At 45.1% G+C, this 16,040-nt stretch overlaps 1 protein-coding gene across 3 annotated transcripts in view; it reads right to left on the minus strand.

The window, feature by feature from the left end:
• jarid2a (jumonji and AT-rich interaction domain containing 2a) overlaps positions 1-16,040 on the minus strand; it is a 144,853-nt gene that overhangs the window by 97,893 nt on the left and 30,920 nt on the right. For all 3 annotated transcript variants that reach the window (XM_082975902.1, XM_082975901.1, XM_082975903.1), the window contains exons 2-4: positions 11,148-11,277; positions 5,950-6,094; positions 3,231-3,403 (exon numbers count right to left, since the gene is read on the minus strand). In XM_082975902.1, coding sequence (XP_082832028.1) covers positions 3,231-3,403; positions 5,950-6,094; positions 11,148-11,277 — 448 coding nt within the window. The remainder of the gene's footprint in view (positions 1-3,230; positions 3,404-5,949; positions 6,095-11,147; positions 11,278-16,040) is intronic.

Consider the following 16,040-nt stretch of genomic DNA (forward strand, 5'->3'; position numbering starts at 1 on the left):
TAACCTAACTGGCAAAGCACAGTGATGAACTGTGAGATTGATGTATGGATGGATGATGTGTAGTTGATGTGTGGTTGATGTATAGATGGATGATGTATGGATGGATGATGTGTGGTTGATGGATGATGTGTGGTTGATGTATGGATGGATGATGTGTGGTTGCTGTATAGATGGATAATGGATGGATGGATGATGTGTGGTTGATGTATGGATGGATGATGTGTTGTTGATGTATGGATGGATGATGTGTGGTTGATGTATAGATGGATAATGTATGGATGGATGATGTGTGGTTGATGTAGGGATGGATGATGTGTGGTTGATGTATGGATGGATGATGTGTGGTTGATGTATGGATAGATGATGTGTGGTTGATGTATGGATGGATGATGTGTGGTTGATGTATAGATGGATAATGTATGGATGGATGATGTGTGGTTGATGTATGGATGGATGATGTGTGGTTGATGTATGGATGGATGATGTGTGGTTGATGTGTAGAAGGATGATGTGTGGTTGATGTATAGATGGATGATATGTGGTTGATGTATAGATGGATAATGTATGGATGGATGATGTGTGGTTGATGTATAAATAGATAATGTATGGATGGATGATGCGTGGTTGATGTATAGATGAATGATGTGTGGTTGATGTATAGATGGATAATGTATGTATGGATGATGTGTGGTTGATGTATAGATGGATAATGTATGGATGGATGATGTGTGGTTGATGTATAGATGGATAATGTATGGATGGATGATGTGTGGTTGATGTATGGATGGATGATGTGTGGTTGATGTATGGATGGATAATGTATGGATGGATGATGTGTGGTTGATGTATGGATGGATGATGTGTGGTTGATGTATAGATGGATAATATATGGATGGATGATGTGTGGTTGATGTATGGATGGATAATGTATGGTTGATGTATGGATGGATAATGTATGGATGGATGATGTGTGGTTGATGCATGTTTCATGGTAGGCTGTATATACTGTATATAATAACACAACCAGTGTAACACTAGACCAATCAGCAGAGGTATCGATGATGACACCTGCATTGCTTGCTGTTTGGGGTTTTAGGCTGGGTTTCTATACAGCACTTTGAGATATCAGCTGATCTAAGAAGGGCTATATAAATACATTTGATTTGAATGTATTCTCTGATTTGGTATGTAAGTTTCAGTGTTTGTCTGGTTTGACTGGCTATTCCAACCCCTTCATCACTAGATGAATGAGATAAGCCACTGAGACATATTCAGGGCTGTCTGGAACCTGAAGCTGTCACTAACTGTTTCAGGGGGAAAACAGATTTGTGTTTGAGGTTGAGGTTGAGGTTAGGAGGATGCCAACCCACAGTATAATGGACTGTAATTCAGATCCACCCTGGGACTGGAGCCAGGCCAGACACTCTAAATACTAAGCCCAGTTACAGGCCACTTAAAGGGAACACCATCATAAAACCAGAACTGTGTCCCTAGTGGCACCCTATTCCCTACATAGTGCACTACTTACTGCGTTAGCCTATGACATTGAAGCATTACTTCTCGTGAGCTCATTTGTTCCGCATTCGACCAATAAGCTTACACGACAGGTTGCCAAGTCAGCCCACAACTAAAACTGTTGAACACGTGTACCATCCACGTCACAGCAGTATATGAGGGAACACACACACACACACACACACACACACACACACACACACACACACACACACACACACACACACACACACACACACACACACACACACACACACACACACACACACACACACACACACACACACAGCACATAACTGAACTTTGCAATCCACATGTGTTCATTTGTGTAAAATGGGATTGGACATGAAAGTGCACAAAATGTCACACCTTGATCTGTTTTTCACCTGTCTTGTGCTTGTCTCCACCCCCCACCAGGTGTCTCCCATTTGTCCCCATTATCTCCTGTGTATTTATTGCTGCGTTTTCTGTTTGTCTGTTGCCAGTTCGTCTTGTCCTGTCAAGTCCTACCAGCGTGTTCCCTGTGTTTTCCTGTGCTTTCCTGTGCTCTAGTTTTTTGTTTCTCCTAGTCTTCCCAGTTCTGACATTTCTGCCTGTCCTGACCCTGATCCTGCCTGTTGTCCTGTACCTGTCCTGACCCTGATCCTGCCTGTTGTCCTGTACCTGTCCTGACCCTGATCATGCCTGTTGTCCTGTACCTGTCCTGACCCGGATCCTGCCTGTTGTCCTGTACCTGTCCTGACCCTGATCCTGCCTGTTGTCCTGTACCTGTCCTGACCCTGATCATGCCTGTTGTCCTGTACCTGTCCTGACCCTGATCCTGCCTGTTGTCCTGTACCTGTCCTGACCCTGATCCTGCCTGTTGTCCTGTACCTGTCCTGACCCTGATCCTGCCTGTTGTCCTGTACCTGTCCTGACCCTGATCATGCCTGTTGTCCTGTACCTGTCCTGACCCTGATCATGCCTGTTGTCCTGTACCTGTCCTGACCCTGGTCATGCCTGTTGTCCTGTACCTGTCCTGACCCTGATCACGCCTGTTGTCCTGTACCTGTGCTGACCCTGATCCTGCCTGTTGTCCTGTACCTGTCCTGACCCTGATCATGCCTGTTGTCCTGTACCTGTGCTGACCCTGATCCTGCCTGTTGTCCTGTACCTGTCCTGACCCTGATCACGCCTGTTGTCCTGTACCTGTGCTGACCCTGATCCTGCCTGTTGTCCTGTACCTGTCCTGACCCTGATCCTGCCTGTTGTCCTGTACCTGTCCTGACCCTGATCCTGCCTTTTGTCCTGTACCTGTGCTGACCCTGATCCTGCCTGTTGTCCTGTACCTGTCCTGACCCTGATCATGCCTGTTGTCCTGTACCTGTCCTGACCCTGATCATGCCTGTTGTCCTGTACCTGTGCTGACCCTGGTCATGCCTGTTGTCCTGTACCTGTCCTGACCCTGATCCTGCCTGTTGTCCTGTACCTGTCCTGACCCTGATTTGGATTAGGACTCTTGCCTGTCTTGACTTACATTTCCCCTGCTCCTTGTTCTATAATAAACTCTGAGACTCGTACTATCCGTCTCCTGTATCTGGGTGTTAGTCTGAGCCGCGATACAGAAGCCCTTTATACTGTGGTAGGTCTCCCTTGTAAAAGAGGTATTCTGACCTCTATGGAACTTCCTGGATAAGTCAAAGTTCCATAAAAACTAAAGGTTGCAGGCCACTCACCTCGTAAACAGAGGAAGGTGAGGAAGTCCTCGGTCTTGGGCTTGCGTCTGGTGAGGTCGCTGAGGGGAGAGGTGGGGCTGGGGGGCAAGAGGGTCTCAGACAGCTTGACCGGCGTGGCACTGGGGGAGCTGGGCTGAGACTGGGCAAACTTCCTTTGAGCCTGCAGCCGTGGTCTGGCAAGGGAGAGAAGAGACATTTTTACATTTACATTCTATGGGCCCTGGTAGTAAACTAGTGCACTGAATAGGGAATAGGGTGTCATTTGGGACTCAGATTAAGAAAAGATGAGACAGATATCAATATTACCCGGTTACAAATATCCAATTGATTCATTGAGCCAATAAATGGAAGTAATTAGAATATCCCTGCCTTCAGTTGATAAGCTCTCTCTCTCTTCAGTTGATAAGCTCTCTCTCTCTTCAGTTGATAAGCTCTCTCTCTCTCTTCAGTTGATAAGCTCTCTCTGTCTTCAGTTGATAGGCTAGCTCTCTCTTCAGTTGATAAGCTCTCTCTCTTCAGTTGATAAGCTCGCTCTCTCTCTCTTCAGTTGATAAGCTCGCTCTCTCTCTCTTCAGTTGATAAGCTCTCTCTCTCTCTTCAGTTGATAAGCTCTCTCTCTCTTCAGTTGATAAGCTCTCTCTGTCTTCAGTTGATAAGCTAGCTCTCTCTTCAGTTGATAAGCTCTCTCTCTTCAGTTGATAAGCTCTCTCTCTCTCTTCAGCTGATAAGCTCTCTCTCTCTCTTCAGCTGATAAGCTCTCTCTCTTCAGTTGATAAGCTCGCTCTCTCTTCAGTAGATACGCTCGCTCTCTCTTCAGTTGATAAGCTCGCGCTCTCTTCAGTTGATAAGCTCTCTCTCTCTTTTCAGCTGATAAGCTCTCTCTCTTTTCAGGTGATAAGCTCTCTCTCTCTCTTCAATTGATAAGCTCTCTCTCTCTCTTCAGTTGATAAGCTCTCTCTCTCTTCAGTTGATAAGCTCTCTCTCTCTCTCTTCAGTTGATAAGCTCTCTCTCTCTCTTCAGTTGATAAGCTCTCTCTCTTCAGTTGATAAGCTCTCTCTCTCTCTTCAGTTGACTAACCGGTGTCTGTATGTAGCCTCGCTACTTTTATAGCCTTGCTACTGTATATAGCCTGTCTTTTTACTGTTGTTTTATTTCTTTACTTACCTATTGTTCACCTAATACCTTTTTTGCACTATTGGTTAGAGCCTGTAAGTAAGCATTTCACTGTAAGGTCTACCTACACCTGTTGTATTCGGCGCACGTGACAAATAAACTTTGATTTGATAAGCTCTCTCTCTCCCTTCAGTAGATAAGCTCGCTCTCTCTTCAGTTGATAAGCTCGCTCTCTCTTCAGTTGATAAGCTCGCTCTCTCTTCAGTTGATAAGCTCTCTCTCTCTTCAGTTTATAAGCTCTCTCTCCCTTCAGTTGATAAGCTCGCTCTCTCTTCAGTTGATAAGCTCGCGCTCTCTTCAGTTGATAAGCTCTCTCTCTCTCTTCAGTTGATAAGCTCTCTCTCTCTTTCTTCAGTTGATAATCTCTCGCTCTCTCTCTCTTCAGTTGATAAGCTCTCTCTCTCTCTCTTCAGTTGATAAGCTCTCTCTCTTCAGTTGATAAGCTCTCTCTCTCTCTCTTCAGTTGATAAGCTCTCTCTCTCTCTCTCCAGTTGATGAGCTCTCTCTCTCTCTTCAGTTGATAAGCTCTCTCTCTCTCTCTTCAGTTGATAAGCTCTCTCTCTCTCTTCAGTTGATAAGCTCGCTCTCTCTCTCTTCAGTTGATAAGCTCGCTCTCTCTCTCTTCAGTTGATAAGCTCTCTCTCTGTCTTCAGTTGATAAGCTCTCTCTCTCTCTCTTCAGTTGATAAGCTCTCTCTCTCTCTCTCCAGTTGATGAGCTCTCTCTCTCTCTTCAGTTGATAAGCTCTCTCTCTCTCTCTTCAGTTGATAAGCTCTCTCTCTCTCTCTTCAGTTGATAAGCTCTCTCTCTCTCTTCAGTTGATAAGCTCGCTCTCTCTCTCTTCAGTTGATAAGCTCTCTCTCTGTCTTCAGTTGATAAGCTCTCTCTCTGTGAGCTCAGCATCTCCTTCCTGACTAAATTAGGTCAATACTACCCCCAGAGCTCTGGTCAAAAGTAGTGCACTATGCAGGGAATAGGGTGCCATTTGAAACACAGACACTGTCTTTTGGTGGGCTTTGTTTTCAGCACCACAGAAACACAGACTGTCACAAACACTGCCTGTTCTTTTAGATGTTTTTGAATATGATAAAAACAGTTGTAAAAACTTTGGTAGTTGTTTTATTAGATCTAGACTTGGCAGAGTGGAGCAACAGGACAGTTGGCTGTCACACAGCCCGGTCTGATTGGCTGCCAATAGGAGACAGCCGGTGGACAGCAGGAGGACACTACACAACGTCCCTTCTTACCAGCCCCTCCCTGGTCCAAACAGTAACACAGTACCCGAACCACAACAGTCCAATCCTCCTGTTCTCGTACACACTCAGATCACAACACTATAACATGTTGCTGTTCTGAGTAAAACAAGCTTTTATTTTGGGTTCTGATAGGGTAAGACTGTTGAACTAAGCTTATGAGGCATTTATAACTTATATTATTCAAGAATCAATAAATATATATCATTCATGTAAGGCCAAATATATATGTACCAATCCCAGATTGCCCCTTTAACACAGTATAACCACATTGTAATACAGGGAGGGGTCACCTCTTTCTGACTGGATCGTCCCCTGAATACTCGCTGCTGCCGTCGTTGCTTTGAGACGAGCAGCGTGAGCACTCAGCTTTACCGTTGACTGCCAGTATCCCTGCCTTTTGTCCTGACCGGCAGCCATGGCTGTGTGGGAAAGAGCCTGTTGGTCAGGGAGAGGGACATCAATTACAATCAACACTAACTCACATTTCAAAGGTGCAAAATCAAATTTGTTTTTAAAAGAGAAAGTAGGAAAGTGTCAGGGGTGGGATTCAATCCCATGTCGCGCACGGCCCTTTCACTTTTTAACGATGCAAAGTTATATTCCATGACACAAAAGCATTATCCCAAACCATCAAGCAATCTGGCTTGGCAAGAAAACAGCCTTTCAACATTCTCAAATGTGTTTCTGTTCATTCTAAACAGACAGATGGTGTTACTGAATGTGATTATGGTTTAACATCTTTTTATCAGTACCAATACCAATTAAACATTTCTGATATACTTTTTAAGCACTTGTTTGCTATACTTGGCTGATGCATTTACTACTGTAATAATACTGTCTACAGCCAGAAAACTATCCAAGTTGAACAAAACCAAAAGCCCTGTCATTGTTCACCCTTCTTCTAAGTCAGGGGTGGGCAAACTTTTTGGCCCAAGGGCCACATCGGGATTTTGAAATTCAACGGAGGGACGCATTTTTTGGGGGACCAATTGTTTGTTAAAATCAATTTGCGGGGGCCTCCCAAGTCTAAGGCATCACTACAGACCGGGTTCTATCCCAGGCTGGTCGTGACTGGGAGACCCATGAGGCGGCGCACAATTGGCCCAGCATCGTCCGGGTTAGGAGAGGGTTTGGCAGGCCGAGATTTCCTTGTACCATCGCGCTCTAGCGACTCCTGTGGCGGGCCGGACGCATGCAGGCTGACACAGTCGCCAGGTGTACGGTGTTTCCTCTGACACATTGGTGCGGCTGGCTTCCGGGTTAAGCAGGCATTGTGTCAAGAAGCAGTGCGGCTTGGTTGGGTTGTGTTTTGGAGGACGCACGGCTCTCAACCTTTGCCTCTCCCGAGTCCGTATGGGAGTTGCAGCGATGGGACAAGACTGTAACTACCACACTGGACACAATGAAATTGTGGAGAAAAAAGGGGGCCGGATTGAAGTGCCCGTGCGGGCCGTAATTTGCCCCCCCCCTTGTTCTAAGTTGTTGAACATTGTTCATCGTTGTTGAGGACATAAATACATGCAGCGAGCACAGAAACAGAAGTCGTCAGTCGGTGTTGCTGTACTTGGGTCTGCTCAAAGTCGCTGTGTCCCAAATGGCACCCTATTCCATATTTAGTGCAAGGCCAATATGTCTCTGGTAAAAAGTAGCGCTCTATATAGGGCATAGGGTGCCATTTGTCAGGGAATGGCTCGTTCCTGTACCAGAACACCAGGTACAGCTGGTGATTTGCCTGCGGTCCCATTGATAATGAACTGAGGGACACTGAGCTGAATGTTAGAGCGTTGCAATGCTGTAAGATTGACAATCAGACTGATTCTGTCTGTCTGTGTGCATGTGTGTGTGTGTGTGTGGTGTGTGTGTGTGTGTGTGTGTGTGTGTGTGTGTGTGTGTGTGTGTGTGTGTGTGTGTGTGTGCCTATGCGTGCATGCGTGCCTGTGTGTGTGTGTGCGTGTGTCTCTCTCTGCATGTGTGTGTGTGTGCACGTGCCAGTGTATGTTTGTGTGTGTGCGCAAGGTCTGCGTGTATGTGTCTCTCTCTGCGCTGTGTGTGTGTGTGTGTGTGTGTGTGTGTGTGTGTGTGTGTGTGTGCGTGCGTGCGTGCGTGCGTGCGTGCGTGCGTGCGTGCGTGCGTGCGTGCGTGCGTGCGTGTGTGTGTACATGTGTGTGTACATGTGTGTGTACATGTGTGTGTAGGAGAGCCCATTAGAGAGAAATTAATCAGACAGGAAGTCCACAGTAAAAGCCACAGAAGGGGGCATTATCCAATACATAATGTACTTTACTAACAGATAGTCACTGTAATCATGGCAGAATTATAATATTCCTAATGGCCCATTGAACTGTCTAGAGAAATAAGCCAACTGAAATTAGCACGGCACTAGTGTAACACTGGCAATGGGAATCTTGCATAGCTTTTGTCCAGAGGATGATTAATGTTTGCATGCTGGTAGTGACTGAGATTTAGTGTTCATCAGCTTATTATGTCTGACAGTATGTTGACTATGTTTGATGTATATTTTTATTTAACCTTTATTTAACCTTTATTTAACTAGGCAAGTCAGTTAAGAACAAATTCTTATTTACAATGACGGCCTACCCTGGTGAAAACCCGGACGACACAGTGCGCCGCCCTATGGGATTCCCAATCACGGCCGGTTGTGATACAGCCTGGATTCGAACCAGGGTGTCTGTAGTGAAGCCTCAAATATTATTCTATCTGTGGTGTAAAGAAGCATGCTTCTGAGGCACAGTCGATGGTGCTTTGGGCTTCAGGCCAGAAGGTTGAGGGTTCAAGCTGTACTCCCCTGCCTGTTTCATTTCATTGGTGTTACTGTACAAATGACTGGCATAATCAATCATTCAAATGTATTTATGAAGCCCTTTTTTACATCAACAGATGTCACAAAGTGCTTATACAGAAACCCAGTCTTAAACCCCAAACAGCAAGCAATGCAGGTGTAGAAGCACGGTGGCTAGGAAAAACTCCCTAGAAAGGCAGGAACCTAGGAAGAAACCTAGAGAGGAACCAGGGTCTGAGGGGAGGCCAGTCCTCTTCTGGCTGTGCCGGGCGGAGATTAGAAGAGTACAAGTGGATGAGTACAAATGAATAGGGAAAAGGAGGAAGTGATTTGTACAGAAATCTAATCTAATCTAGTCTGCTTTGAGAATTAATCTGAAACATTTGCACTTTTTGAGAATTCAAAAAATCTATATTTTAGATATTAGATATTTGTGTGAAAATAGGATATCTTCTGTGCAGGAATTCCATGCATTGCCTCTTAGCGGTGTTAAGTGCAGAGAAACACGTTAAACCCAGAGATAATAATAGCCTCCTCCATGCATAGGGAGAATCCTGCTGAGGTTCAGAAGTGGCCTGGAGTGGCACCGTGGAGAGGCTGAGCACAGCACTTCCATATCCTGACTCAAATGCCAATCAGTCACAAACATCAGAAGAGAGCCTGAACAGAAACTGAACAAAGAGAAAAAGAGGGTGCATGCATCCCAAATGGCACACTATTCACTACATAGTGCACTACTTTGGACCAAGGCCCCTAGGGAAAAGGACCTAAATAGGGAAAAGGGTGCCATTTGGGATGCATACAGGGAAAAGAGGAATTCCCCTCCCAACTTGTCACTGTGGGTAAACAGCCAGAGAAGACATGTTACTGTAGAGAAGAGAAGCCAAAATGGAAGCATCTACTTGTGTATGCAGCGTTCACTTCCTGCTCCATTTGTGTTATTCCCAGATGAGTGTATCTTATCTTTAGAGCCTGTCTGAATAGCATGATGCTTTTCCTACTGTTAGTTTGTGTCTAGGTGTGCATTCCAAACGGCACCCTGTTCCTGTTATAGTGAACCAGGACTCTACGGGTAGTGGTCAAAAGTAGTGCACTACATATGGGGAATAGGTTTCCATTTGAGATGCATCCTAAGCGTTTAGAGCCTGTCTGACTCTGAATGCGTTGGTGTTTGGTTAGAAAGGCTGAATCATTTCATCTTCGCTTTCGCATAAAACAGTCTAAAGCCTTTCTCCTGCCAGCTCAGAATACTCTATATCCATCCATCTGTGGTGTTGACCTGGATAGGCCAGGCCATCTGGTGTTTATCTGGATAGGCCAGGTCATCTGGTGTTTATCTGGATAGGCCAGGTCATCTGGTGTTTATCTGGATAGGCCAGGCCATCTGGTGTTTATCTGGATAGGCCAGGTCATCTGGTGTTTATCTGGATAGGCCAGGTCATCTGGTGTTTATCTGGATAGGCCAGGTCATCTGGTGTTTATCTGGATAGGCCAGGTCATCTGGTGTTTATCTGGATAGGCCAGGTCATCTGGTGTTTATCTGGATAGGGCAGGTCCTGTGGTGTTTATCTGGATAGGCCAGGTCATCTGGTGTTTATCTGGATAGGCCAGGCCATCTGGTGTTTATCTGGATAGGCCAGGTCCTGTGGTGTTTATCTGGATAGGCCAGGTCCTGTGGTGTTTATCTGGATAGGCCAGGTCCTGTGGTGTTGACCTGGATAGGCCAGGTCCTGTGGTGTTTATCTGGATAGGCCAGGTCCTGTGGTGTTTATCTGGATAGGCCAGGCCATCTGGTGTTTATCTGGATAGGCCAGGTCCTGTGGTGTTTATCTGGATAGGCCAGGTCCTGCGGTGTTTATCTGGATAGGCCAGGTCCTGAGGTGTTCATCTGGATAGGCCAGGTCCTGTGGTGTTTATCTGGATAGGCCAGGTCCAGAGGTGTTTATCTGGATAGGCCAGGACCTGTGGTGTTTATCTGGATAGGCCAGGTCCTGTGGTGTTTATCTGGATAGGCCAGGTCCTGAGGTGTTTATCTGGATAGGCCAGGTCCTGAGGTGTTTATCTGGATAGGCCAGGTCATCTGGTGTTTATCTGGATAGGCCAGGTCCTGTGGTGTTTATCTGGATAGGCCAGGTCCTGTGGTGTTTATCTGGATAGGCCAGGTCCTGTGGTGTTTATCTGGATAGGCCAGGTCCTGAGGTGTTTATCTGGATAGGCCAGGTTGGAAAACTATAATATTGTACTGTATGAACAGGGGGCTATTTCACAAGGAGGTATATCATGGTATTTGTGAATACCAAAATGAACCTATTCTTTCTCACTTCTTATGGTAAGAAATTCTAGCCTCATGAAACCAGACTAAGCGCTGCACTCACGTTTCGTTAAGTGAAACAGAATTTGATCTCACGAGGTCTTGCTGGCTTGATGTGGCTAAAGAAACTAACTGTGCTGGAGAACCATTTAGTAACAAGTATGCTGTGGATGTGGTAGAAAGAGAAACGGTCAACACAATTGTCATTTCTAAGGCAATGCAGGCTATTGTTGAAGGCCCACTGACAATGGCTTCCTCCCAAATGGAACCCTATTCTCCAATAGGGCTCTGGTCAAAAGTAGTGCACTACATAGGGAATAGGGTGCCATTTGGGATGTAGCCATTGTGACAATAACAGCTACAGGCGAGAGACTCACCGTTGATGTTTCCTGTGCCGAGGCCATCTGTCACCTTGTTCCTCTGGGTGTTCTTAAACTCCTTCAGAGAAAGGTAGAGCACCTTCCTCACCTCGCGTTCCTCTAACCACGGGATACCATCACTGTCGTCCTGAGAAAGGAAGGGGGACACTCAGGGTTAGCGATGTCCGCTTACTGTAGCAAACGCCAAGGGCTCAGAGAGGGAAGAACATCATAACTGTTTTCACAACTTGTATCTGTCCCAAACTGGCACCCTATTCCTTATATAGTGCACTACTTATCCCCATAGGCCCTGGTCTAAGGTAGTGCACTATATAGGGAATAGGGCGCCATATTGGGCTGAAACCTTTTACATTCAGTGAATGGAACTGATGTCTTCTGACAGTGAGATGGGAAAAACAATGTTCTGCAGTGTTTAGGGCCTCCACACACACACACACACACACACACACACACACACACACACACACACACACACACACACACACACACACACACACACACACACACACACACACACACACACACACACACACACACACACACACACACACACACACACACACACACAGCAGCTGGGCCAGGTAAGAGCCAACAATTAGTCATATAATATAATGGTTTCATTTGTCCCTTTCAAAGTAAGTCCTGCAGGCTCTAGTTTTATCTGATCTTGATTATTGTCCATTCGTGTGGTCAAGTGCTGCTAGGAAAGACCTAGTTAAGCTGCAGCTGCCCAGAACAGAGCGGCACGTCTTGCTCTTCACTGTAATCTGAGGGATAATATCCATACTATGCATGTCAGTCTCTCTTGGTTAAGAGTTGAAGAGACTGAATGCATCAATTCTTCTTTTTCTAAGAAACATTCATTTGTTGAAAATGACAAATTGTTTGCATAGTCAACTTAGACACAGCTCTGACACACACACTTTTCAGTCCCCAAATCCAGAACACGTTCAAGAAAGTGTACAGTATTATATAGAGCCATGATTACATCCATTCCATCTCATATTGCTCAAATAAACAGCAAACCTGGTTTCATAAAACTGATAAAGCAACACCTCACAACACCTCTATTGATATGTGACATTTTAAATGTATGTAGTTCTGTCCTTGTCTATTAATGTTCTGTATTATGTTTCATGTTCTGTGTGGACCCCAGGAAGAGGAGCTGCTGCTTTCTCAACAGCTAATAGGGATCCTAATAAAATACAAAATACCAATACCTGTCACCTTGAGCTGAGCCTGTCCTACACAGAGTCCCTTTCAGTTGTTGGCGTGCGTCCCAAACGTCAGGCTATTCCCTATATAGTGCACTACTTTTTTACCAAAGCTCTTTGGACCTTGGTCAAAAGTAGTGCACTATGTAGGGAATAGGCTACTATTTGGAACACAACCTTGCTCCACACATCTCCTCCCTTCGGACCTTAGATGTGGAAATTACCCAGAGAGCTTTTCAGGAACAAAGCATTGAAGCAATACCCTGGGTAAGATGTATGGCAGGCAGTCGGGCAGCCTCCCTGTGTGTGACTACAGAGCTGGGCTATGTCCAAAATGGAACCCTGTTCCCTATATAGGGCCACTACTGACCCATAAGGCTCTGGTCAAAAGTAGTGCACTTAAATGGTAATAGGGTAACATTTGGGATGTAGTATCCCTCGTCTGTTTGTTCTATAAATCACAGGCTTTCATCTCTCAGCCTGCGTCCCAAATCACACCCAGGGCTCTGGTCAAAAGTAGTGCACTATGTAGGGAATAGGATTCCATTTGGGATGCACTGACTCAGACAGACACAGTTTGAAATAGTATTTGTTCAGCTGGAGAGCACCTGGCTGAAATGTCTAAGACACATCAAATCAAAGAGACTGGACATAGCTGTTCAAAAGGAAAACAAGGAACCAAACTGAACGTGGGGTTTTCTCTCTCTCTCAACTAGTCAACGTTCATCTAGGTACTGACAAAATGGAAATGAACCCAGAACCACATGTACAGTAATGCATGCATCATATAGACTAATGTGTCCTTCGGCCGTGTGTCGGTCTTCACACTCAAGTCCCTTCACCACAGTAGTAAGTCTAACTAGGCACGAGTCAAGGCCAGACAGTCTATACTGTATAACATGTACAAAGAGAGAGTCATTACAAACACTTGATATGAAAATGCTGTTGAACTTGAAATCATCTGTTAGAGAGTTAGCCGCAGGGTACGTGTCAGAGAGGGTTTCCAACAGGCTGAATTGTGTTATTATTGCACACACTGCCTGTCGGTGAACTGTAGTGGCCGTATCCCAAATCGCACCCTATTCCCTATATAAGACACTACTGTTGACCAGGGACAATAGAGCTCTCTGGCTGCCATTTGGGACGCAAGCCATAGTGTTTGAACAGCATACATTCCTCCCCCAGAAGCTGTTCCTGTGTGGATCTCCCCTCTTCCTGTTCCACATATGTAGACTATTCCAGCTGAACTGCGTGACCCACATCTCTACACACACACACACACCGACATGCACGCACATTCACACAAACAGACGTACACACACGCAGTCGCACACACACACGGACAGACGCGGCACACACACACACACACACTCACACCAAACACGGACGCACACATTCACAGGGAAAATCCCACTTAGCACTGTGTCTAAAAATTCCTTTCACGTTTACTGTAGCAGTGCTGCTGCAGTGAAGGAGTTTCTTGGAGTGAAGGAGCCGCGCCGCGACGACCATGAATCAAAGTCACACACACACACCCACACACAGACACACAACCACACAACCACACACACACACACACACACACACACACACAGACACACACACACACACACACACACACACACACACACACACACACACACACACACACACACACACACACACACACACACACACACACACACACACACACACACACACACACAGCGCTAATAAAAACCCTTCTGGCCTTTAGCCAATAGGTCAAGTTCTTCCCAACACAGAGAGATAATAGCAGCCTACTGAATGTCACAGCAGAAATGAGTGGCTTACCAGGAGCTTCTTCAGGATTTTCTCTTATAAGAGTGGGAGCGATCAAGATTGCATTGTGTTTTTTAGGCTATCTTCACATGTACAGTGCTGTGTAGACGTGTGTTTTAGCGTCTGCTAAATGGGATACATTATACCTTGTTTTCTCCCAAAGCGCTCTTATAAGAGTGAGACATCAAGTCATGTGATCTCAACCTGGTCTCAGAGCATTTCGTATTATTCTGTACGTAAATCAGAGACACTCCATTTAGTATGACACGTTAAGTTTCGTATGGTATGTATTAATTTGTGGATGACCATTACATATTCGTATGATACTGAATGTTACGAATTTGGAAAATGTACAATGTTACAAATTTTCAAAACGTATGGTATGTTACGAATTCTGGCTAGGTGGCTAACGTTCTCTAGGCTCAGGGTTAGGGTTAAGTTTAGGAGTTAGGTTAAAGGGTTAAGTTTAGGGGAAGGGTTAGCTAACATGCTAAGTAGTTGCAAAATAGTTAAAAAGTAGTAAGTAGTTGAAAAGTTGCAATTTAGCTAAAATGCTAAAGTTGTCCATGATGAGATTCGAACTCGCAACATTTGGGTTGCTAGACGTTCTCGTTATACGCCCACCCAACCACCTTACTTTTGTTTTTGCCTTAATCTGTCTTATGTAACCATACCAATCGTAATATTTAATACAAATGCAGTGTCCCGGATTTACATTTTATTATGTTACGTTTAGTCTATGACACCAGGCAGGTAATCTTCACACTTACAATACTGTGTCTGTGTAATAATAATTTAAAAAATGTTAAGCGCTTTTCACGACGCCCTTAGTCACTTTACATACACAACAAAATCAGCAGGATAAAATATAAGTAAGTATATAGAAGTACACTAAACATGATGACAGACTAACCAGGGAGAACACTAAACATGATGACAGACTAACCAGGGAGAGCACTAAACATGATGACAGACTAACCAGGGAGAACACTAAACATGATGACAGACTGACCAGGGAGAACACTAAACATGATGACAGACTAACCAGGGAGAACACTAAACATGATGACAGACTAACCAGGGAGAACACTAAACATGAAGACAGACTAACCAGGGAGAACACTAAACATGATGACAGACTAACCAGGGAGAACACTAAACATGATGACAGACTAACCAGGGAGAACACTAAACATGATGACAGACTGACCAGGGAGAACACTAAACAAGATGACAGACTAACCAGGGAGAACACTAAACATGATGACAGACTAACCAGGGAGAACACTAAACATGATGACAGACTAACCAGGGAGAACACTAAACATGATGACAGACTAACCAGGGAGAACACTAAACATGATGACAGACTGACCAGGGAGAACACTAAACATGATGACAGACTAACCAGGGAGAACACTAAACATGATGACAGACTAACCAGGGAGAACACTAAACATGATGACAGACTGACCAGGGAGAACACTAAACATGATGACAGACTAACCAGGGAGAACACTAAACATGATGACAGACTGACCAGGGAGAACACTAAACATGATGACAGACTAACCAGGGAGAACACTAAACATGATGACAGACTAACCAGGGAGAACACTAAACATGATGACAGACTAACCAGGGAGAACACTAAACATGATGACAGACTGACCAGGGAGAACACTAAACATGATGACAGACTGACCAGGGAGAACACTAAACATGATGACAGACTGACCAGGGAGAACACTAAACATGATGACAGACTAACCAGGGAGAACACTAAACATGATGACAGACTGACCAGGGAGAACACTAAACATGATGACAGACTGACCAGGGAGAACACTAAACATGATGACAGACTGACCAGGGA

Source organism: Salmo salar, chromosome 05, assembly GCF_965601325.2.
Source record: "Salmo salar chromosome 05, fSalSal1, whole genome shotgun sequence".
Classification (NCBI taxonomy): Eukaryota; Metazoa; Chordata; class Actinopteri; order Salmoniformes; family Salmonidae; genus Salmo; species Salmo salar.